Source organism: Macrobrachium rosenbergii, chromosome 20 (assembly GCF_040412425.1).
Source record: "Macrobrachium rosenbergii isolate ZJJX-2024 chromosome 20, ASM4041242v1, whole genome shotgun sequence".
Lineage (NCBI taxonomy): Eukaryota > Metazoa > Arthropoda > Malacostraca > Decapoda > Palaemonidae > Macrobrachium > Macrobrachium rosenbergii.
In genome coordinates, this window is record NC_089760.1 from 20,032,693 (window position 1) to 20,056,853 (window position 24,161).

The window sequence follows — 24,161 nt, forward strand, 5'->3', positions numbered from 1 at the left end:
GTCTCCCATCCTCAGCCCTCCTACTTCTTTGCATCATAATCCTATACCAGGTTCCCATGCTTCCAATCTTGATGCCATTGCCAGCCTTGAATCTAGGTTTGACCAGAAATTTGAGTTTTTAGCTAACACGTTTATGGAGTAGGATGTTTCTTTTAAAGCTTTTGAAGAGAAAGCTTCCAGTGTTCCCAGTGTTAGTGCAAGTGCAGTGCAAAGTGACTGTGTTGTGCATGTTGAGGAGGTGGCTGCCCACCCCACCAGCACTCCTAGATGAAGGTCCCTGTCCCGCTCCTCCACATCGAGAAGAAGACATACTGGAGGTCCAAGGGAGGCTGGTGGTGTTTGCCCACAGGTAGTAGCCCCCTCCATCAAGCCTGTTGTCTGTTCCCAGGGCACAACAGAGCACCACTAGAAAGGCGTCTCGGTTAGTGCAGATCGTCTGTCATCAGACTTGGATGGCTCTTCTCCCAACAGGAAGCGCCAGCAGCACTGACTTGTCGCCTCTCGACCTCTGAAGAGGCACTCCACTGTAGCGGACAGCATTGATCAGTTTTTCCCTCGGATGACGCTTTTTTCACTCCTGAGCATTCTTTGTGGAAGGATTTTCATGAGCTCCAGGCAGAAGGAAGTGCTGTTACCCTCTCTATAGCATTGCCCTATCCCAAGTGCCTGATCACCTTCAGAGCTCTTGGCACCAGCGTTCTGGCGCCGATTCCCGAGCGCCTGACACCTGCCCCAGAGCGCTCGGTGCCTCTAGCCATACAAGGCTTCCACTGCTGAACACATCGTGTTTGACTGAGGTGGGAGTTATTGCCAAGTTCTGATAAGCATGTCGGACATTTGTTCTTGCCAAGTAGAGTTCCGCATATGTTTTCAGTCTATATGAAATGTCACTGAGGCTACGCTGGGCATTATCACATAGAAGTCGATATCATCCTGATGGCCATGTGTCCGGGACTGTCAAGTATTGGCAGGCTTGACAACTAGTCCACTTAGTTGTCTGCGAGGCTGCATGACATTCTACAAGTTTGCTCGGTTGCAGAGTGAACCAAACAACCCTGTAGTCCATTCTCCAGGGTGTTCGTATGCCGTTTTCTTGGATGTGTAAGAATTCTTCATTTTCATGTCCACATACAGACTCTGGCCTTGATCTTCAACCTCTCCCACAAGATCAAGTTGGACAAGGAATCATAGCTGGGTTCCACTGTTTTTTTTTTTTTTTTTTTCCTTCCTCAAGACCTGATTTTTCAATGGGACCTATGATGGTATCTGTCCGATTTTAGTCTTTCAGAGGAAGTCCCTCATCATGAGACCAGTCTTAGACTACTACTCACTGCTTGTTCTGTCGAGAGAGCCCACTTTGGGAACCAGGGATTTTCTGGGACATGTCCCCAGGAGATCAGAACTTTCACACATTTGCCAGAGAACTTTTAGCCTAAGGCTTCAGTCCTTCTGGTCATCAGTCTTCCTAGACTACGGTATTCCTTTACACAAGACCACAGTCCTTATGGATTACATTAATAGTGAACGATTGATAGAGTTTTAAAGTCCAACTGGAATTTCTGGCGAATGAACTGAATGGTCAGGAATTCATTTTTGCATCTGAGGGGCCTTTGTCCTCCTCTTCTGTTGGGTTATGTGCTATCTATGGGACAGGCTGACTTTGTCTGCCTGCCAACCTAAGGAACCTTATGGCATGGGTAACATCACCGTTCTGCGAGGTGATTCCAAACTAGACTTCTAGGCTCTTCCACCATTCGAAAGGTCAGGGAAGGTCTAGACTTCTTCAGATTAGTCAGAATAGTTCCCAGATTGCAGCGATTGTTTTGTGAACTCTCCCAGAATCCTTTCACCTTTTGGTCCTCCTTGAGCTAACTCACTTCAAGAGACACCATCAATGGTGGTAGGCTTTTACGCAGGCTGACCTAGGGCTGCCTGGGTGTTTATCAAGAAGAGAGGGTTTTTTTTAGAGGTGCTGCAAATACCTTTGAGAGATCTGAAGGGGGTATTGAACTACGTCTGACTCTGTACACGGTTTTCTTGTTTGCCCTGAGAATTTTAACCTAGAACGAGGATTCACCCATGACCTGGATCCATTCTCTTTCTTTCTCTCTCTCTTTCTCTCTCAAGAACTTATGGAAGAGAAGATGATCTTGACAGCAGGGGACAGCACTTGGGGCTTCCAGGAGCACCTATCAGCCCGAATTTATTTTACCTCGCCTGGCTTCCATCTCGCCTGGCTGCAGCTATGGCTGGGCACCAGTCCTACCCCAAGCTCCTAGGAGCGGCTGCCAGCTCCCGACCAGTTAGTTCTCTGGCGGCCAGCTCTGCTGGCTCCACCTACAGCTTGGCGCCAGCTCAGTACACCCAACACTGGGGTCCAGCTCCCTATCGTCTAGCGCAACTCTCCCCACATCTTTGGTTATGGGGAAGAGCAAGAAGCTCTCTGTTCTGTGGGATTTTTTTAGTATTACCTGAGCAGGATTGAAAACACAGGGCTCCATTCATTACCTTTAGTGCGCTGGCAAGTACATTTCTTGCCCTCCGTCTAAGAACGTATGGTACTTTCTCGTGATTGGACTTGTTTTCTGAGTCCTCTCTTAGATTCATGGGAGCCTTTGGCCTACATTTAGTAAAGCTAATGAAGTCTGAACAACCTCTTCCTCATTAGCCTTCAGGCACTGTATGTCCCTGATATTTATTCTACAATCGACTTTTTCTGAGGCAAAACTCAGATGTACAAGAGTAATTTCCTCCTTTTATGAAAGCTAAGGATGTCAGAACAGTGTATGCCTCATTAGCTTTCAGACACTGCATGCCCCCGACATCCATTCTACAATCGACCTACCGGAAATGTAATCGGTCGTCACTTCTCACTTTTTCAAAGAAAGTTTTAAGTGTCAGATTCTTGCAGTACCTTGTGATCATTGTTAATAACGGGCATGGCATCAGAGAAGGAAGCATAGGAGTTTCACCTACAGTCTATTCACCTTGTAGTAGGGTGCTGAGATTTTTGAGAGCCGGGGGGTTACAATGTAGCTGGAGCACCCTTCACTATCAGTGGATGGGTCATGGTCTTTATTTCAGTGCAGGTGATAGTATTCTCTGGCTGTGTTTATATTTGTACTGTGCCCAGGGCAAGGGCACTTATGGATGCTTTGCCAGCCATCAGGATTACATCCTTTGCTGCAAAGCTCCCCTAATACTTTGCTAGCCATTAGGACATCTCCTTTGCTGCAAAGCTCCCACTTCAGCAGCAGACGCTCCTGGTTATACAGGTTAAGTTGAGCACCAACCAGAGGCAGTTTTTTCTACTGCAGGCTTGCTTAACCAACAAGGAACTACAAGCATTGTTTTCAATGCTAGCAACTTTTTATATTTCAATTCATTACATGAATTAATATTTTGGAGTAGCACACGTCCATGTTTCCCACCTGCGAAACCAGTCACGTACACTAAACTTTGAAGCATTACCCATGAATTTTTAAGTTTTTTAAGCTGCAGTGCAAGGGAAACTAAAGCATTTTAATTACTTGGTAAGTATATAAAACTTTACTTTATTATAAAAATGTCATTTTATAGTGCAATGTAAAAATGCTGTGCTAGATTTTTTATGAATATGTAAAGATCTCATATTGCATGAATTTCATTTTACCATACTTAATGTTTCAGGTTGGCACCTTAGATCAGTTGGTTGGGCTTAGCGATGACTTGGCAAAGCTTGACACTTATGTGGAAGGTGTTACTAGAAAAATTGCCCACTACCTGGCAGAGGTGCTTGAAGACCAACGTGACAAGCTACCTGAAAATCTTTTGGCAAATCAAAGTATGTTTTTTCTGTCAGTGTTGATAGACAATGATTTGTTACTCTGATTATAGTTTAATGAAAAAAATTTTTCCATATCAATGCAAAATTATTACAGAAATAAGCTCTATGAGCAGGTTTTGGTATTTTCATGCACTCATTAGACAAGTAGCATAAAACTCAGTGCTACTGTGCAGGTATAAGGAAATTAAGATATGAAATACAGGGCCTTGAATAGTTAATAATATAAATGGATGGTATTAAATAACTTCCTCACAATATTAGAATGGATATTCACACACTGCATTGCTAGGATAATAACTTAGCAGATGCAACAGGGGAAATTCTTTAAATTGAAAGTGAGATAACCATTGTACAACTATGTAAAAAAATAGTTGTAGATACTAACTGCAGAGTATAAAAATTATTGGTTCCTGTGAGGATAAAAACCTGGAGTTTATATGAATAAACCATTGCCACAAGGTGGTTGTCTTTGAAACCTGGTAACAAGAAGTTAACTAGCATTAAGTAGGTGATGGGATGGGGTTACTGCCCACTAACCTAACTGTCAGCCCCAAATATTTTTCCACCTGTATTTGGGTCAGGCTGTATCTTTTGCTGAGTGGTCATTGAACTCAACTTTGGTTGTTAAACTGATTTATATCTATTTATATATATTTTGTTTTGTGGTTGTTCTATATGCTAGGGATTCTAAAATGGTGATTGATAATTTTGTTTTTTTGTTTTTGGAGGGTAGTGGAGTTTCTGTGCACTCATACAACAATTGAGGTGGTGACTGAAGATGTACATCAATTATCTTTTCTATCCAGGTTCCCTTTGCCCCTGCAATGACCATATGATTTTTTTTTTCAAGTCCTGGTAATTCATGGAAGTCTTTCTGGTCAACCGTAGGGTTTACCAGTAATTCTCCATATGGGGATCTTTTGGCTTCAAGCAGGACTCTTGGGATTCTGCTTTGTCAGTGAACCCCTCTGCTGCTTTTGCTGTCAACCTATTTGGTTTCATTGCTGTGGAAGTAGGTTGAGCAAGAGGCAGTCATTGGCAGGAAGAAGTATGAGGTATGAGTTCTCTCTTCCTTGTGTCAACTTTTCATAAGTTGTATTTTAACTGAGAATGTTCGCTACCACAGTTGATACCTGATCCTCCTTTCCTGCTGAGAGTGACCAGATTTGCTGAACAGCAGCACCAATGTGCAGTAAATGTGCGACTTGTCGAACTTCTCGGTTCTAGAGGTCTTTTATTCCTCACACCGTTGGACTCTGGAGCAGTCTCCCTGAGGGTATTGTGCAATCAGAATCTCCTGAATTTTAAGTCAATGGCCCATGTAGGTTTGTTCCATATGAACTGGTTTATCTTCTGATTAATAATAACAATAACCAGAGAATTTACTTGCTATACTGTACTTATCTTTTACTAAGTACTGTCCAGGATGATGGCAAATAATCGATGAAACCCAAGTCAGCCAGTTATGAAAAATTTCACTGGAATACCATCCAAAGCTTTTTATACTAATACTGTTGAATTCAAAGGGACTAAATGCATGCACAATTATAGAAAAATTAAAATAAAAACTAAATTCTGGCAAAAATGTTTTGGAAATGGAACTTTTTTTTTTTTAACTAATAGGCTTGACCCATGAAAAATGAGACTGCTGCCTGGGACCTCAAAAACTGGAAGGTGTATGAGCAGTACTGCCTGCCAGCAAGCGATTGTATTTTTAATTTTAATACTACCTGTATATAAGTACAGTAATGGTTTGTTGTGAAACAAATATCAATACAGTAATATGGTAAATTAAAGAAGCAAGAATTCCATCTAAAATATTTTAAGAAAAAACCTACTTACCCCTCTCCCTCTTTCATTTATGAAGTCCCTTTATATTGCAATGCTGTTTCCTCAACTAAAGTATTTTAGCTCATAATTAGTCTTTAAATTTGTATTAATGCATTTGTGTTGATACTTTCCAGTGACATTGCCTGTGTACTTAACAAGATTTCAGTGGGACATGGCAAAGTTCCCTATCAAGCAGTCTCTTCGAGGGATTGTGGATGCCATCAATAACCAATGTACTCAGATTGAGAATGACTTGAAGGCCAAGGCCAGCAACTACAATAACCTCAAGTCAAATTTGGCAAACATGGAAAGGAAACAAACGTAAGCAAACCAAGTTAACTCAAATACTTTTTGAAATGTAGTCTTTTGAAGATGTACAGTGCATCTAAGATGTTTGCTAATAGCTAGAAGGTATATTATACCATCCTGTAGTTATTTTTTTCCTTTCTCAGTGGTAGCCTTCTTACACGTAATCTCGGAGATCTGGTCAAGAAGGAAGATTTTGTACAAAACAGCGAGTATCTTGTGACTCTACTTGTAGTTGTGCCAAAGTGAGTATGCACTTGTATCTTTTCCACTGAATGTTTTTATTCAGAAGATTTGTATCTTTGTATTGCCTAAAATTTCTCCATGTAAAATATAGAATATTTGACATGCACAGACATTAGAACTATAGTTGGGTTATTAAGCCTTCAATATCTGATAATTTTTGTTAGAATTTCATTTTTTTACACAAAACAAGCCATATGTTTTGCATAGGCCTTGTTTTTCAGTTCAGGATTGGAAGTGAAGTGCAACTTTATATGATTACACTATTGGAACATTTTTCTTGACAGTCTCAACTGTAAGGCATTAAAGGCTGATTAAGCATGGAAGATTAGCACAAGTGGCAAAACTCATCAGAAAAAACAAAAATCACAGTCTGCATTGTGAAAATGCGAAAGAGCTTTCAGTTCAATAAAAGTAAATGAACATAAATTCACATATGATCTAAGAAATTAAAACATAAAAATAGGAATGAAAATTAAGATGAAAACAGAGAGCACTGCTGCTTGTCCAATGTCATTCATGATTATCGTTATTAGTGCATTTTCATTGCACTTCATGTTCATAATGTATGGTGCTGGATATTTTCTAAGTTCTTAGCTTGGACTTTGTCTAATCAGCTACATCTTGCAGTGTTGGAGGCAATGATGATATAAAAAATTGGTGTAGCTTGCTTATGATATAGAGGAGAATAGTGAAGAGAAAACTTAAATTCTGTAGCGTAGATATACAGTATTGGATAATTTAAGGTTCAAGAATATGGCATATTTATGTTACATTACATATAAGTGGTCCTAAACATATGAGAATGCTCAACCATAACATTGTCAGGAGGACTAGGTATGAAAAACCTTTTGTGTTTAGCAGTATAGCATAAGGATTTTGTAGCATAAGGATTTTACAACAAAATAAGTGTTCTGATACTCTGTACAGCAAGAAACAGACACCTGTATCTTATAACGAGATCCTTTCGTCCATGTCAGAAGAAGCAACCTTTGGTCCATGTCAGGAGAAACAAGAAGATCAGAAAGTTTGTGACTGCAGGATGAATGTGCAGAACACCAACAGTAAAGATTATTCACAAAATTTTTGTACTTTTGTACTTTGATGATTTCAGCAGAAGATGACTCCATTGTTTTATTGAAACTGCAAAGTGCAAAATTGATCATATGCAATCAATTTTGTTATACGGTATTAGGAACCACATCAAAATCTTATGACATTACAGTGCTAAATCAGTTAGTTGATTAAGTGCATATTATGAAATTTTGTGTTATATTGAATTAATTTTATTCATGAAGAAATATATACCATTGGCAACCAAAGCAAGTAACTGGAACAAATTTTTTGTAATTCCATAATGACTATACCCATACCTATTGCTAATGCTGTTTAGATATTTGTCTGGATTGGCATATTTTATGTTTGGACTTATGGATTTTGTATTGTACTCTTATATATACACTTTTCAATAACACAAATGCTTGAAATAAAGATTTGACTTTTATGAATCATTAAGACTTTTTTAAAATGTTACTGTTTATTATCCCAGAAAATTATTTCCATCTTTCTTTTGATAGAATATCCTGGGTTGTTGACAATTGCATATTAAAATATATATTATCTTTTCTTCCTAACAGGAATTTTTATCATGACTGGCAAGCTAAGTATGAGAATTTATCTGATATGGTTGTTCCTCGCTCTTCTCGTTTGATCTTTGAGGACCAAGATCATGGCTTGTATACCGTTACCCTCTTTTCAAAAGTAGTGGATGAGTACAAACTTCATGCTCGTGAGAACAAGTAAGGCAGGGTTTTACTATATATTTTTAAATGGGTTTAGGGATGTAAATGAGTTTTTTTTTTTTTTTTTTTTTACAGAAATCCAATACTTGTAACTAGCCAACTTTGGTGATTTTCATGAATCGTAAGGTGCTTCTTTTGGACAGCTGAACTGAGGCACATATTCTGCATGCACTAAAAGAGACCACAGCAGACGTTGTAGTAGCCATATTGGTTTATTGGGCCAGGGGTGGACCTTCTCCAATTCCCCATTTTTTTTTGTTGAGTTCCTGATGTCTTGGAGATTCTTAGGACCACTGTATAAAGTAACAGGTCCTTTACAAGCCAGTTAAACATGATTAGACCAAGGGCCTTTTTATAGGAGAGCTGGAGGTGTAACAAACTTCATAAGAGGGGTAGTGAGTTTGTTCCTCCTCTCCTGATATGAAAGTGGCTCATGTAACCCTGACAGACAGTTCTTGATGAATCCTGAAATGAGGTAGCCGAATTCATCAACCTAAAAGGCCTGATTCAGTAAGGGCTAAAGAGTCCTTATGATGGATGCCACCATAGATACTGACATGATTACAGAGGTCTAGATTGCTGATTGAGTTAGGTTCCTCAAAAACAGACATTATGAAACCGATTGGATATTGACCCAATTATAACATGGGTGTAATGGGGATACGTTCTTAGCCACTCAGATCTACTAATTACTAAAGCATTAATGATAAAAAAAAAAACCAACCTCGTCAAAAGCATTATTTTCAATAAATACTGCACCTAAGTGTTGTGGAAGCAATGAATCATTAAAAGAAAAGTTATGTAATGAAATGTAAAATAATACAAGATATATGGACATAATCAGAAGACATGTTTAACACTTGCTGATGCCCCACCATCTCCAAAGCACATATGTCATTGACAGTAAATACTGGTAACTTAGGTGTGTACATAATTGAATAAAAACAGGAAATCACATATACAAAAGAAAATTAAATAATGAAAGACAGGTAAGAAAATTTAAATGAAATAAATTGATGGTGTGCTTTCTGTGATTACATGATTTTCTCCTGACTGGAGAGAGAGCTTATGGCTATAAGTAATGGCACCCACATAATTGAAAAAAAATTTTTTTTTTTAAATGTAAAGAAATTAAAATAAAAAGAATAAAGAAGAAAAAGCAAATTATTACACATTTGCAGCATATCTCCAATTGTTGCTTAAAAGCTAACATAAAAGGCTTGGTATTTATACCTTTAAATGCCATGTCTGGAGAGTAATTAGGAGTTCATGGTTGTCGAAAACTTATTTTCTTAGTTTAGTGTATACTTAAAGAGCTTTTGCATAAAAAAACAGAAATAAGTTAGTGAATTATATAAAATTTCTTATGATTTTCTGACTAATTTCACTAAACATTATGCATTTTTGTTAGAAAGCTTTCAGGCATATGGTAAACTGAAAATAGCAGATATGCTCAATTCAGCCCAGCAAATGTTTTACATTTGTAAAACCTGAAGGATTTAGAGGGATAACGCTACTTTTTAACCTTGTTTTATCTGTGCATGTATGCCAGGGAAGGAATCCCCTGACTGGATGTAGTCTTGAAGTGGCTGACAGGTTCTGCTTTTGAACCCCTTTGTTCCGCTTCTCGGAGGGACCTCATTCGTAAGACACTGTTCCTCTTTGCCTTAGCTACTGCAAAACGCATTAGTGAAATTCATGCCATCGATAAAAGGGTAGGTTTTCCCAAGGGGATGCAGTTTGTTCCTTTACCCTAGGTTTTTTGGCCAAGAACGAGTACCCATCCAAGCCCTGGCCTTGTTCTTTCACCATTAAGAATTTAATGGACATCCTTGGCTCCGAGGAAGAAGAAAGAGTGCTCTATCCAGTCAGAGCTCTGAGGTACTATCTGAGTAGGACAGAGAAGGTCAGAGGTCCATCCAGTAATCTCTGGTGTTCAGTTAGGACCCTTCTCAACCTCTGTCTAAGAACGCCTTGTCATTCTTCCTGAGGGACTTGATTTCAGAGGCATATTCACAGATCCAGGAAGACATGTTGCCAACTTTTAAAATGAAAGCTCATGAAGTCAGAGCAGTATCTACCTCCTGGCTTTCAGGCACAATATGTCCCTAACTTCCATTCTTCAGTTGACCTACTGGAAGTGTATGTCTGTTTTTGCATCACACTATTTGAAGGAGGCTGAAACAGCTGGCATGGTATTGGTTGAGGATTCAGAGGCACTCTTTTTCTCTTACTATCCTTTTGCCTTGGTGTAGGGTTTTCGAATTTTTGGGGAGCCTGGGGGTGCAGTGTACCTGGAGTACCCTCTGGTCTTAGTAGATGGGTCATGGTCATTTACAGCAAGTGACAACGTTGTCTGCTTATTTTTAAATTTGGTACTGCGTCCAGGATAAGGGCATTTTCATACGCTTTGTAGTCATCAGGCCTATCTACTGCTGCAAAGCTCCCACCTAAATAGAGTTTACCCTCTGCTCAGCTGTCACGCCACTGCAGTTTAAGATGAGCACCAACTAGAGGCAGTACAGTATTCAACAAGCATTGCATTAATGCGGGCAAAATTTTCTGTTTCAAAGTCATTACCATGCTTTAATGTTTTGGAGTAGAATATGTCCATATATCCCACCTCCATTCAGTGTGGGATTCAGCTATGCAATTACTTGGTAAGTTACTTATATGAAAATGACATTCTCATAATAAAATTAAGTTTCATTTATACTTAACAAGTAATTATAGAATCGGAGCCCCTCCTCCCCTCGTGTGGACATAAGGAAACAAACAAAATTGAGCTTACCTGCCAGTTGTTTTCCCCAGGTGCTCCGATAGTGGGCAGAGCTTATCACCTAACAAAAACAGTAGAGGCAGTACTATGAATTTTTAAAAGGCTGCCGCGCGAGTAGAACGTTAGCTATATAATTACCTGGTAAGTATATATGAAACTTAATTTGATTTTGAAAATGTAATTTTTTTTATTATGCCTGGTGCAAAAATACACATAGACATCCTGAGATATTTTTTGCATTATGTTTTCATTAAAATGAGCATGTATGTGGTGTCTGAAGGACCAAAAATGTGCATAACTTAAGACTAATATAACAACTTTCACCAATCATTTTCTCTCTGATTATACAAGAATAGAAGACACACATGCACTAATTACACACACACACACACACACACACACACACACACACATTATCTATAGTACATTCATTTGCTTACAGATCTAAACTTTAAACATCTTGCTGTCAGTTACAGAAAAAAAAATGGCCATAATTGGATAAGTGGTCTGCAGAGGGGGTTCTGATAAAGATTGTGTAGGGAAATTTTTCAGGTGGATGAGTAATTGAACGTACTGTACATTGAGTTTTCATTTAGTGATGATTGCATGTATTTTTTATTGTAAATCTAGTACAGTGTTTGCTTTTATGTTCCAAAAATTATGGAAGGTTTTCCATCCTTTTATATTGTTTTTCTTTCAAAATAGTGTTAAGTAGCAATGTTTCATTCTAAATTTCCTGACTGATATCTTTTATATGCTTTTTTTCTTAATTTAATCTATAGATAAGGAAATAATGGCTTAATAATTTTAACTTTCAGATTTGTTGTCCGAGATTTTACTTACAATGAAGAAGAGTTGACTGCTGGCAAGAATGAACTATCCAAGCTCATCAATGACAAGAAAAGGCACTTTGTAAGTTTCTAATGATCATGTTTATCAAATGTACCATGTGTTCATATTAATGATGGGTTTTTATGTATAGTAACTGTGTAACACACTTGGGTACTGTATTGAACTATTAGTTTTCATTAACTGCTAGCAAAGTATTCATTACATTGTCTAGTAGTCTTTAGGGTAATGTAAGTTTAGTTGCTGATAAATTATTACCCATCATGTTATAAGACATTATGGCAGGTTTTCTGTTTTTTTTTTTATTTTGTTTTAAACAGCTTAGATTTTCACAGTGGTCCTTTGTGTTTAGAACATTGTAGATGATACTGACGGTAAGGTTTTGTTAAATATTACTTGTAAAGTAGAATTAATGAGTTATGAAATTTGGGCATTAAAGCCATATTACTTGTATTGTAGCACTTTCAGCCATGCAGTACTACAGAAAATGAAAAGAGGGAGGTGAGTGGCTAGACAGCAAGATAAAAAGATCCTGAAAATAAATGAGATGAGGCACAATGATCTGAAAATGAAATTGGTTATGCTAAGATGTGATAGAGGCTGAAAAGGAAGATGGAAGAAAAGAAGTGGGAATGGTAGTAAAAGAGGCTATTCAATTATAATTTAGGCCAACAAATTTTTTTTATTGGTTGGTGGGGGGGAGGGGTAAGGGGTGACAGTTGCCTAAGATATCACTAGTTTTCCCTTAAGAAATTAAGTTTACTATGGGATTTTTCCTTTACAGTGGTCATGGTTGAGCATGCAAAATTTATAAGCAGGGATTGTTGTATAAGAAACTTAATCTCAGCATTGAATGACCTTACAGATCCCAGTGCTTGGCCTTTGGCCTAAATTTTATATTCCATTAAAGAAAATTAATGCCATTATTAGAGCCAGTTAAGAGTTTATATTAGAAACCTCTGGATCATATTATTCATCCTTTAGTAATTTTAGCAAAACAACCAACTGTAAAACAGAGTTGCTCCCAAAATTCTGTGACTAAGATCATTTCAGTCAGATTCTATGGTGAAGATCATTTTTTATATTAAGGTATCCCCTTGTACTGTACACTCAGGTACTGTATATAATGTATTGGTATTTCTATCTCAGATAACTTACAATCAATGGATAAGAGATTGTCACAGATGGTTATGAATTTTTAAGTGCTGTTTATTGCAGACAGAATGAAGAAAATCTTCAAGTTATGTGTTTTACCTCATTACTTTTTCACTGCAAAGGATTCTGCATTTCAGAAATCCTGTTTATTTATTTTTTCAATTGGGATACATGTAAGGGTGTAATGAGGTACATTTTTCCTTCTAGGGTCCCTTGGTGCGATGGCTGAAAGTAAACTTCAGTGAATGTTTCATATGCTGGATACATGTGAAAGCCATCAGAGTCTTTGTTGAATCAGTTCTCAGGTGAATATCTTATTGTCTCCAAGTTATCACACTTGTATGATCAGGCAAACCTAATTTGTTTAATTTTGTTCTTAGATTTTTTTCAACATGAATTATTCCAAGCATAAATACTGTAGAACAATCTAAGTTTAAAGTTAATGTTGGTATACTATAATTTTAAATTGAACCATTCAGCTTTGCCACAGAAAACCATGTGATGAAACATTTAATTTTAATAAAAATTATGACATATTATCCCTGAAGGTATGGATTACCAGTAAACTTCCAAGCTATCCTAGTTCATCCACACAAGAAGAGTATGAAAAGGTTAAGAGATGTACTTAATCAACTATATTCCCACCTTGACTCCTCGGCTACCGGCGGTGCTGGAGAAGTGAGTATTTGTGAAACATTCCTTATTAGTGATTCTTTTGGAAGTATCTGACTTTTGAAAGTTACACATTTTGAAATTTATTGAAAATGAATGTCATTTATTAACCCATCATCAGTTTCATACTATGGACCTGTTGTACTTCATTGTTCTGAAGTCATATTTCTCCTGTTGGTGTTAGGAGTTGTGTTCCAAGATCTGGATTGCTGTTGCTTTTGAATCAAAATCAGTTTAATTGGGTGGAAGGTGGAATGTTGCACTGAACAGAACAGCAACAGAGAACATGTTCTCATTTTTTCTGTTATTAATTTATGAACATAAATATATCAACAGCAGTTAGAGAAGGTTAGCAGTGAAATTAACTTGTTTTAACTCGTTATTCTATCCAAAGTCCAGGTCTTGTAATAGGCTGTACTATTTTTTTTGTTTTGTTTTTGGTAATGTTTGGTATTTATAATGTTATCTTTTTAACTAAAAATGATATCATTTAAATTTCCAAATAAACTAATGAAAAATTATGCAATGATTTCCTGTATAAGATTTCCTCTTCCTTTGCAATTTAAACTTTTGTTCATACAAATGATAAACCCTTTTTTATTTATGCCTTAATATCAGTACCAGTTTCTTAAAACTATTACAGTTATGGTTAGCCTCACGGAGGACATTGAAAAGCAAAGAAGATTAATGAAACTGATTAAATAGACAGGTTCCTGTATCTCTACTGTAAATCTGAATGCTGAAATTCTGACCTATGGCAGTAAAGGGGCAGTCTCTTTCTTCTAAGGTAGTATGTGTCACTGAAAAGTTTGCATCAAGTGGAGGGTTTAGGATGATATTAATACCTAATTAGAATCTCAAGAGTTAGTTGGAATTGCATCAACAAATATAGGAGCAGAAGACTATTGTACAGATCTGTTATGATACATAAATTGAGACAAATGCAAAAAGTAGTACCTTTGGTGCTTTTAACACAGAGTACTCCTATTCATAGTTACATTAGTGAGTGCATATAAACAAAAAATGTTAAATTAAATCTCAAATTAGGAACATGAAATTTTACACAGATTAGAGTTAATGGTATTTTATACAAAACTGTCCTTGTTTGAGAACCACTAGTTTTTAAGGAGTCTTATGGATATGGGACAACTCCATGATGAATGGCTGATGAGGACACTTAACCATCAACACTTAACCATCAAAATCATTACCTGAGCAGAGTAGCTAGCCTTCATAGGTGATTAGAACCATCAGAATTATTTCCTGAGCAGAATAGCTAGTCTTCATAGGTGATTAGTTTGCATAAGCTTCTGTGCAACCTGAAGAAGCCTTGATAACTCGTAAAACTTGTCCCTATATGCTGGATGATGGGATTGCCGTTAGCAGTATTTTTGGGACTTGATAATTTCATCTTTTTGGCATTTTTAATTTTTGCCATTGCTTTAGCAGTTCTTTATTTATAACTGGCAGTAATACGCCTGAAGCTCCGTAAGTTTTAATTTTCATTGTATATTAATATATATATTTTTTTACTCTAAATAATTAATCTTGATAGGAAAAGGAGTAAAGTACATTGCACAAAATTATATAGTGCACAGACTTGAATAAATTTTATTTGATGCAATTTTATTTTATTGCAGAGTGTGGACATCCCTGGGTTAGGCTTCAACACGAGTGAGTACTACCCATATGTGTCTTTCAAGATCAATACAGACATGATTACTGATCACAGGCCATAGAGAAACAGCAATACTCAAGTAAACGTAAGTTGTTGTAAGTCCAGAGCTCTTAAATGTTATGTTGTGTTTTGGATTATCGTAACTTTTAACGTTGCATAAGAAGGTGCATCTGAAGTTGTTTGGAATCAAGTTTTGAAAAGCAGTTGTATGTATTTAATGGGAAAAATGTAAATAGGTGTGCAGCTTCTTGAGGAATAGTTTACAGTATGAGTAACTTGATAACTTGCACAAACTCCAAGTTGATTGAGAAATTTAGCAGTAGGTTGTGAAAGCCTAAACAGTGTGACAAACTTTATTTTAAAACTTGCCCATCATGCTGTCATGGTCATTTTAATGTGTAAAATATATTTTACTTTGTACATTCTCTTTTATGAACAATCAAGATGACTTCTGATAGCGGGCAGTAGTTGTTTTGTAGATATTTTCCCTCACATTCCTAGAACACCTCCATTCCAGTATTTGTTTAGTTTTTGTAAATTAAATTGAAAAGATAATTTTATACACTGGCAAGATTGATATATTAACTAAATTATGAAGTTATCTGAGAATTGCTTTTACTCCAGGTTTTACCCATACTGTTCAGTAAACTGGTTTTTTCTTAGAGAATTCTGCAAGATGAGATTTCAGTTGTACGGTATTATGGTATTGCAGAGGAGAAATATAAAAATGATAAATTTTGTATTATTAAAGAACTAAAGACTTTCGGTGCAGTACACTTGAACTAATTCCAAAACTTTTGATAGCAGTCATAAGAGCTTCCAATTACAATAACCATTTCTTTTGGATTCACTGTCTACTTTAATGTGTAATCTTGAGTGCAGTTCTTGTTTTTTAATAAAAACAATAACTAGTTGTGAAACTTTTCGTTGTGATTGGGTTACATATTTATGGTAATACTGAGTATTAATACTAAAATTATTGTCTTTTGCAATACAAATAATGTCTGTGTATTGTTAAAGCTGAAATGCTACCTGTAATGAGGTACCATTAATAGAATATGTCACAAACCCAAGTTAGGTATCAAGGATGAATATCCTCTGCTTGTGCATTTAAAAGACAAACTATGTCATGTACTTAGTAGAGAACATTTTGCATATCTTCTGGAGTAAATAAGCCCAGAGTTATCTGCTTCATTAACCTGTTTCAGAGGGTTTTTTTTCTAACATTTATATAAATTTCAGAAGAGCACAAAAGGACTCTCTAATTGTGGTGATATCCTAAGGAATGCCATATTACTGGATGTATATTTTATGTATATTATTTAGTAGACTTTTGGAACATTTTAATGTTGGGTAACAGTCTACAGACTTGTATGTACAGATTGGTCAATAGTTGATAATGTTGTGAATAAAGTGGTAAAAGAACTTAAAACGTTTTACTACTCCCAACAGAACTAGTACATTAGCTCATGCCATGCAAGTACTGCAATACTTGGCACATGATCTAGTTATCTCTCTTGAATTGGGGAAATATTATTTAAGTGGAAGTGGCTGAGTTTAATACTGTAATACAATGGCTTTTACTTACTAGCACTATAACTAAAAGCCAGTATGATTTTGCCTTCATAGATAAGTGTTTCTGAACTGTGCAAACTCCATCTTAGTTAATCTAAGCTTAATGAGTTGCTTGTGGAATAAAGATAAAAAAATCAATAAAGATAACTCTAACTTAATCACCTTTGATTGTTGAGTGTTCAAAAGATTTTTCATTGTTATACATGTTCAATCAAACCACTTACATTTCTAGATGTGTGTATATGTGTGTTGGAGGAGCAAGCAAGATGCAAAACTTGGGCAATAGTAGTGGGGAAGGTTTTCTACTTCAGCAGATGTAATGTCAAAGCCATTTCAGAGCATCTATGCCAGGAGTCAGCCACCTTTTGAAGAAAGTGGGTCAGGCAACTATGCGGTGTCTCAGAAGAGGGCCATTATATCAAATGTACTATAAGGATTGCTTGATGCCTTAAACTAGGTAACAACTATTAGATAATTAGTGTCCAGGTATTAAGTTGGTGGGCTGGACTGAAATCCCTCACGGGCCAGATTTTGTTTGTACTGCCTATGATAATGCCAAAAAACCAAAGCTTTCTCTTCAGGTCTAATATGCACAAAGTAAAAACACTTGCAGTCTCTTTTTCAATGCTATATGAGTTAGGTAAGCATTATAAATGGGAACTAGATGCACTAAATCAATTCCTTCACTAACTCCTGAGACTTTTTTTTTGTTAGGTTCCATGGTTGTTTAACCAGGTGGGCTTTTTCCTGTTTCACCCTACAATTGTAACTTTGTTCCAAGAATTATTGGAACGGAACAGGTCCAGATTTTGATTGACAGGCTCACACCGGAAGGAAATAATGCTTGAGTTGAGTCATTTCCTTAAAGGGACCTATCTACAATTTTCCAAAATAATAGTATATTTCAGGTTGCAAAATCTAATCTTTTTACTGATAAGCTCCTGTCCCCATCAAACTGGTGGCACTAACAGAAGCAAAGAGCCATATGATAAGATATTTAGCTGTTGTTACTATTATGCAGCTGGTAAACTGCCTCTAATTTCTTGATTAGGAGTTCTAGCAGACCTGTTATTGTACAGAAAAGACCCAAAATACTGTAAGCAGTCATGGGAAGTGAAAGTGTTCTTTAATTGCTTTGCATGGTAACGTATAGAAAAAAATTGTTACTTTGTGAAAAAAGGAATTACATGTAAAAGGAAAACAAAAGAGACAAAACAAATCTATTACATTTCTGTCTTTGTCTTATAAATGAGTATTAGACCTTGTTAGTTTAATACCTTGGTATTGTTTAAAACTTGTAACTGAATATGTGGTTGAGATGGTACTTAGCAGGACAATCGCAGCATCCTGGGAAAGGATCGCATTTGTTGTCTGTGCAGCATGGCTGAGACCTTTCGTCGATGGTTTGAGTCTGAGCGTCCATCCACGTCATATTTGCCATGTGCCCTTTACGCCATGCCACGAGCAAATCGATGACATTTCTGTAATTATTATAATAAAGCTAGTAATCGAGATATGAAGACATCAATGAGCGAAAGTAATTCCAGATACCTTCAAGAGAAATATGCTATGCAGAGAGTGTATCAGTTTGCTAAGGGATCAGGCCTGTGATCGCTTTATTTACTTACTTATAGTCTGGATCTTTTCCAAGGTCGTAGCGCTCTCCTGGATCTACTTGCATGTCAAATAACAAAGGAGGGTCGTGATGAGTCAGCTGATGGCTACCAGGGCACATTGGATCATAGTTACTGGCATCAGATAAGTCTGAAGGCAGAGTAATTACTTGAATATATGTGGCGAACAGCACGCTGTATTAATTTAGCAAAGCACAGTCTCCTGTCATAAGTTTACGAAGTTCATCTAAGTAAGCCACGAATAGTTCAGCTTCACTGCAAGCAAAGGCTTAATATAGTCTATGAAAGACGGAAACTTTCGGTCCATTTAATCTACAAATAAGGCCTATGGAACACACCAGTGTTAAATTCATTGCAATTTATATTTAACTGTAAATGAAAAATAAACTTACCTGAACCTTTGGTATAGAAATGAGCTTTGTATCGATTGTTCCTTACAGCAAAGGGTCCCAAAGATCTCTCTGGAGTTTCAGGGTAAATGGGAAAGAATTCACGAGGGCTCTACAATGAAAGAAAAGACCTATCAGCAAGGTCACTAATATGTAATATTAACTACAAAATGATTCATTAGTGTTGATACTCAAGAGACACCTCCTGGTTTAACATCTCTGGCTACGGTGTGCATACAGATACTTAATTCATAAGTAATTATTTTTAAAACATTTAATAAAAATGCCTAAAGTGATGGTGTTATATTGCCAATAAAAACTTTGGTTATTGTATGTAATAAGGTAAAGTTCACTGCGCATACGTTAATCATAATGAACAAAGGCATGTCGATCACAGAAAGTAAAACAGATTTTCCAAGATCTAATAAAGTGATCATTTTGAATATCCAAATCGATTACAGCCTACAGAGTCTGGTGTAATGCACGCTTATTTTATCAGGCACCGGAGGCAGGCAAGCAACAAAAACCTTATGGATGAACTTTTTATCTGTACTGTACTGGATTACCTTAAGTATTCAGCTGAACACATTTGTATAGGATACTCCTAAAAGGAAATCAGCTGGCGAAGCATACTTCACAGAATGCCCATATGGGTAAATAATAACAAAATCGAAAAGAATTTAATTAACATGTAAATGTTTAATTACAAACAAAGATAAATTTATGTGCAAAATCAGCAAAGTGAAAAAATTAAGGCCATGGTGTTTGACGCTATATAATTAGTACTACAGCTCATTTTAAAGCTGTGAATAACTGTATCCACAATACTATCTGGAAGGCCATTCCTTAAATTGAATAACAGACATTAGGTGCCCGGTAATGCAGTAACACTACAACATTTGTGAATGCATTTGTACTCCATGGCAAATTGGAACTCACCACTTCAAGCAATCTGGTCTAAAAGATAAAGATAACGGGAAGCTGGTGACATCCAGACAGGAAAACATTTCAGTAGGGGTAGGACAAAAGAAATAAGGCATTCTTGCAATCACTCCTGTAAACAAAGGAAGCTTATGGAAAATACCTAATTTTTAAAAACTGGTCTGTGATACATTTAATAAATGTAAAGAAAGAATAGAATGAAAGTATTGTTAAACATTCAGAATCAAGTACAGTACAGTGTTCCCTGTGCAAGGAGTTTGAACGTTCAGCCCATAGAGCGACAATAACATGGAGTGGCGATCTCATAGTACCATACTTTAATTACTATTGTTATTTTTTTCTTTTTTACTATCATTATTATTATTATTATTATTATTATTATTATTATTATTATTATTATTATTATTATTATTATTATTACTATTGTTATTATATTATTATTATTATTATTATTATTATTATTATTATTATTATTATTATTATTATTTCCTGACCCAATTTCACAGAGAAAAATTACTTTACAAAAACAGGTTGACCTATGCACTCCAACCATTGTGGTCAAGGTCTAAGCATCTGCTCTTGGCTCTAAGCAATGTCTAGCATAAATGGTTCCTGTAAATTACAGGACTTTCTTTGCATACAGTCACTAAACACTAACTAAGCAGTAATGTACAATCACTAAACACTAACACTCACTATACACTTCCACTCACTAAACACTCACACATACTACACACTTACACTCACTAAACACACACACACTAAACACTTGCACTTACTATGCACAGGGCCATTCCTAGACATTTTGGGGCCTGGGAGGCACATTTCCACTTGGGGCCCCTCTTATGGGGCGGGAGGCTAGCGAAGCGAGCCAAAGCAGCAATTATAGGATCATTTTAAAGGCACTTGTAAATGCAAATTTCAGAAATTGTATTTCTTAAAACTAGGTGTACATTGCATAATTGAAGATCCACTTAATCCAGTTAAACATAATGATAAATGGTAAAAATGAGGATAACAGTAATGTACTCTGATGGTGATATGATGTGGAGGGAGTTAAATGAATCAATATTGCTGGAAGGGACTCCATTATGTGAAGGGAGGTAGATCAGAGTGAAAGGAGTTAGAACAGGGTGAATGGAGGTAGAACAAAGTTTGGGGTGGTAGAGCAACGTTACCCACCCTCCCCTGATCCGTATGAGAAGGTCTATAATGGGCTCTACGATTTGGGCCCCCCCCCCAGAGAGCCCTATTTCTTTTACATAACGTTTTTGTTACATTTTTGTTCACAAAATTGGAAATTGGCACCCTTCAGTGGGCCCCAAACTTTTGGGTCCAAATATAAATGGGGCCCTTGACCATTTTGGGGCCACTGGATTTAGCTTGTCCTGTCATAGCAGCAATGGTTAAATTTCGCAGTTTGGGGTCCCCCTCACTTTGGGGCCCGGGGGGAGATTTCAAACAGCCCCCCTAACCCCCCCCCTCAGGAATGCCACTGACTATACACTCACACTCAATAACACTAGACACTCATATAACACTTAACCTCAATAAATACTCACTGTACCCTAAATACTTGGTAAACATTCACTAAACACTCACTTAATCCTAAACATTTATTAAACACTAAACACTCACTAAACATTCACTAAGCACTCACTATACACTAAACACTCACTAAACATTCACTAAACACTCACAATACACTAAGCACTCACCAAACCATAAACACTCATTAAATACTAAATACTCACTAAACCCTAAATGCCCATTAAACCCATAAACACACATTAAAAACTAAACAGTCACTGAACATTCACTAATCACTCATTAAACACTCACTAAACACACACTAAACATTCACAAAACACTAAAATTAACAAAACATTCACTAAACCCTAAAGACTCACTAAATATTCAATGAATACTTACACACAAAACATTCACTAAACACTAACATTCACAAAACATTCACTAAACCCTAAACACTCACTAAACACTTACACACAATATTCACTAAAAATGCTAACATCTGCAAAACATTCAATAAGCCCTAAACACTCACTAAACATTAATTGAATACTTAAACACTAAACATGCACTAAACCCTAAACATTCACTAAACAATTACTCATAAACATTCACCAAACACTTACTCACTAAACATTCATTAAACCTTAAAAACTCACTAAACACTTACTCATTAAACATTCAGGATAAAAGAAATTCACTATCACACTAAGCCCCTGTTCATTTTGCACAGTTACCAGACCTTTCAAGATTGCCACAAGGCTCTGCAGCGCTGACCTGGTGGAAAACCACCAAACTACGTAATACTGGAATACAGATAGCACCTCCAGATATATACCCCCTATGGTTAAAAGTTAAGTATACCTTAGTTTCACCAGACCACTGAGCTGATTAACAGCTCTCCTAGGGCTGGCCCGAAGGATTGGACTTATTTTACGTGGCTAAGAACCAATCGGTTACCTAGCAACGGGACCTACAGTTTATTGTGGAATCCGAACTACATTATAGCGAGAAATGAATTTCTATCACCAGAAATAAATTCCTCTAACTCTTCATCAGCCGGCCAGGGAATCGAATTCCGGCCCAGTGAGTGCCAGTCCACAGCTCTACTGACTCACCCAACAAAGACCCCCTATGGTAATTATGCTTACAGGGACGGCCCGACTTGGGGGCAGTGGTTATCCCCCACCAATGTTGATTTTGAGTTGGTAAAATATGGACAGTATTTGTTGTTTAAATACACACCTGTATATATATATATATATATATATATATATATATATATATATATATATATATATATATTTATATATTTATATATATATTGCTGATGATATGGAAAGTAATAAATATAGAAGAATAAACATTTAAACACTCCCTCTAATTATGAAAATTGTATGGAAAATGTTCACTCCAGTGAATCCTCATATTGTTTATTCAGTCACACTGAAATTAAGTTTTTCCTTCCCCACTCCAGCCTAAATTCATTTGTTTATTGTTTTCAGATTAATAGAGTTTTTTCTTTTCTTTTTCTTTTAAGAAGAAGAAGAAGAAGTTTCTTTGTTAATCTGAAAACAAAGACTATAATCTTTATTTTCTTTGCAGTATAAAATACTATCGGGGAAAAATATTGTTGCTGTACAAAAATAAAAAATAACCATAAATAATTTGGTTTGTATACATAACATTACTTATAGGATATATATTGTATGTAGTTCAACTTGGTCAAAATCACTAAGTTGGTCAAAATTGTCTTTAACCCCCACCCTCAATCAGATGGTCCTCAAGCCATCCCTGTATACATACTCAACTACTCAAGCTATTTTCCCTTGAAGGTTGAGGTGTGGTCACAGCCGACATCTTGAAGGCACGTCTTCTAGTCCATAATAGGCATAGTTTTAAATGGGCAAAATAAAACGTAAGGATAGTTTAGGCTTTCGTGTGTAGATATCTGAGTTTCTTCAAATCGGATATGTGCTAACAAACAAAGTTTGTTTCTTCCATTTTAGTGCTTTTAGAGAGAGAGAGAGAGAGAAAAAATCCTGGATTACCTTTGTTAATAAATTGCACTCAGAAGCCTAAACAACGCCGTTCATTTGACTCTTTTTGGAACAATCAAGGAAAGAGTTAAAACACTGAAAGTAAAATCTTGGAGATTTAAGTATTTCATAAAACTGTCAATAATCCCTGTGTCTGAATCATTGAGGGTCAATAATAACTGGAGATGTTATCTGTATATCAGTACTACGTAGTTTGGTGTGCCGCCACCAGAATGACGCTGCTTCTGCAGCAGCAAGGAGCATGTCCTCGAGGGGTCGCCGACTGTATTTGAACTAACTGCCGGGAAGTGCGGAAATAGAGAACGAGCTTTGTGCGTCCTGCAGTTTTGCTTTAGGTTGTTATCTTTATGATGTGACGTTGCGCAGATTATAAGTACAGAAATGGGCACAGGAATTCATCAAGAGAAAATGGAATGACAACATTCCACAGGTGAGCAAAGCATAATGAGTTTTATTTCCACATAATGTTGTGCTAGTTTGATGTCTTTTTGGTAGTAGATTTCGAGCTAATTATTGTGGCTCAGAAGTACAGTGGCGATTTCAGATTTAAAGGAAGAACATCTGTGATCTTAAATATGTCACATAGAAAATATCTTGCTTGTTACTAAAAATGTTTAGTTTTAAGTAGGCCTATAGGCTGCGTCTCGTCTAGGCTGTTAGCCTAACATGTTATTGTCATGCATATGGGTACCTGCCGTATTTTGTCAGTTATTAAGAATTTTTGCAGCAGGTAGGCCTGTAGGCTACTGTTTATGCTATCAGTTTTTCAGTTTTAGACAAGTAAAGGAAGCGCCGGAGTTATCTAGCAAAATGCATTTTATCAAACGTGGTTTTGTCAACGAAATTCCGAAACTTCACACTTGGTGAGAGTATTTCTGGACCAAGTAAACA

The 24,161-nt window shown here is 36.6% G+C and overlaps 3 protein-coding genes across 7 annotated transcripts in view; 2 read left to right on the plus strand and 1 right to left on the minus strand.

Annotated features, from left to right (window-relative positions):
* The window catches only part of Vha44 (V-type proton ATPase subunit Vha44), a 39,838-nt gene extending 23,273 nt beyond the window's left edge, over window positions 1-16,565 (plus strand). The window contains exons 4-11 of the mRNA XM_067122150.1: window positions 3,670-3,823; window positions 5,791-5,977; window positions 6,109-6,207; window positions 7,843-8,004; window positions 11,605-11,698; window positions 12,998-13,095; window positions 13,339-13,468; window positions 15,103-16,565. Coding sequence (XP_066978251.1) covers window positions 3,670-3,823; window positions 5,791-5,977; window positions 6,109-6,207; window positions 7,843-8,004; window positions 11,605-11,698; window positions 12,998-13,095; window positions 13,339-13,468; window positions 15,103-15,201 — 1,023 coding nt within the window. The 3' untranslated portion in view covers window positions 15,202-16,565. The remainder of the gene's footprint in view (window positions 1-3,669; window positions 3,824-5,790; window positions 5,978-6,108; window positions 6,208-7,842; window positions 8,005-11,604; window positions 11,699-12,997; window positions 13,096-13,338; window positions 13,469-15,102) is intronic.
* Window positions 16,566-17,923: 1,358 nt separating this feature from the next.
* The window catches only part of LOC136849127 (arylsulfatase A-like), a 56,640-nt gene continuing 50,402 nt past the window's right edge, over window positions 17,924-24,161 (minus strand). The window contains exons 10-12 of the mRNA XM_067122149.1: window positions 18,742-18,850; window positions 18,344-18,479; window positions 17,924-18,196 (exon numbers count right to left, since the gene is read on the minus strand). Coding sequence (XP_066978250.1) covers window positions 18,004-18,196; window positions 18,344-18,479; window positions 18,742-18,850 — 438 coding nt within the window. The 3' untranslated portion in view covers window positions 17,924-18,003. The remainder of the gene's footprint in view (window positions 18,197-18,343; window positions 18,480-18,741; window positions 18,851-24,161) is intronic.
* LOC136849122 (5-phosphohydroxy-L-lysine phospho-lyase-like) overlaps window positions 23,015-24,161 on the plus strand; it is a 128,076-nt gene continuing 126,929 nt past the window's right edge. For 2 of the 5 annotated variants that reach the window (XM_067122134.1, XM_067122144.1), the window contains exon 1: window positions 23,015-23,700. The gene's annotated coding sequence lies outside the window, so the exon portion shown is untranslated. The remainder of the gene's footprint in view (window positions 23,701-24,161) is intronic. The other 3 variants (XM_067122107.1, XM_067122145.1, XM_067122135.1) reach the window with 2 other exon arrangements.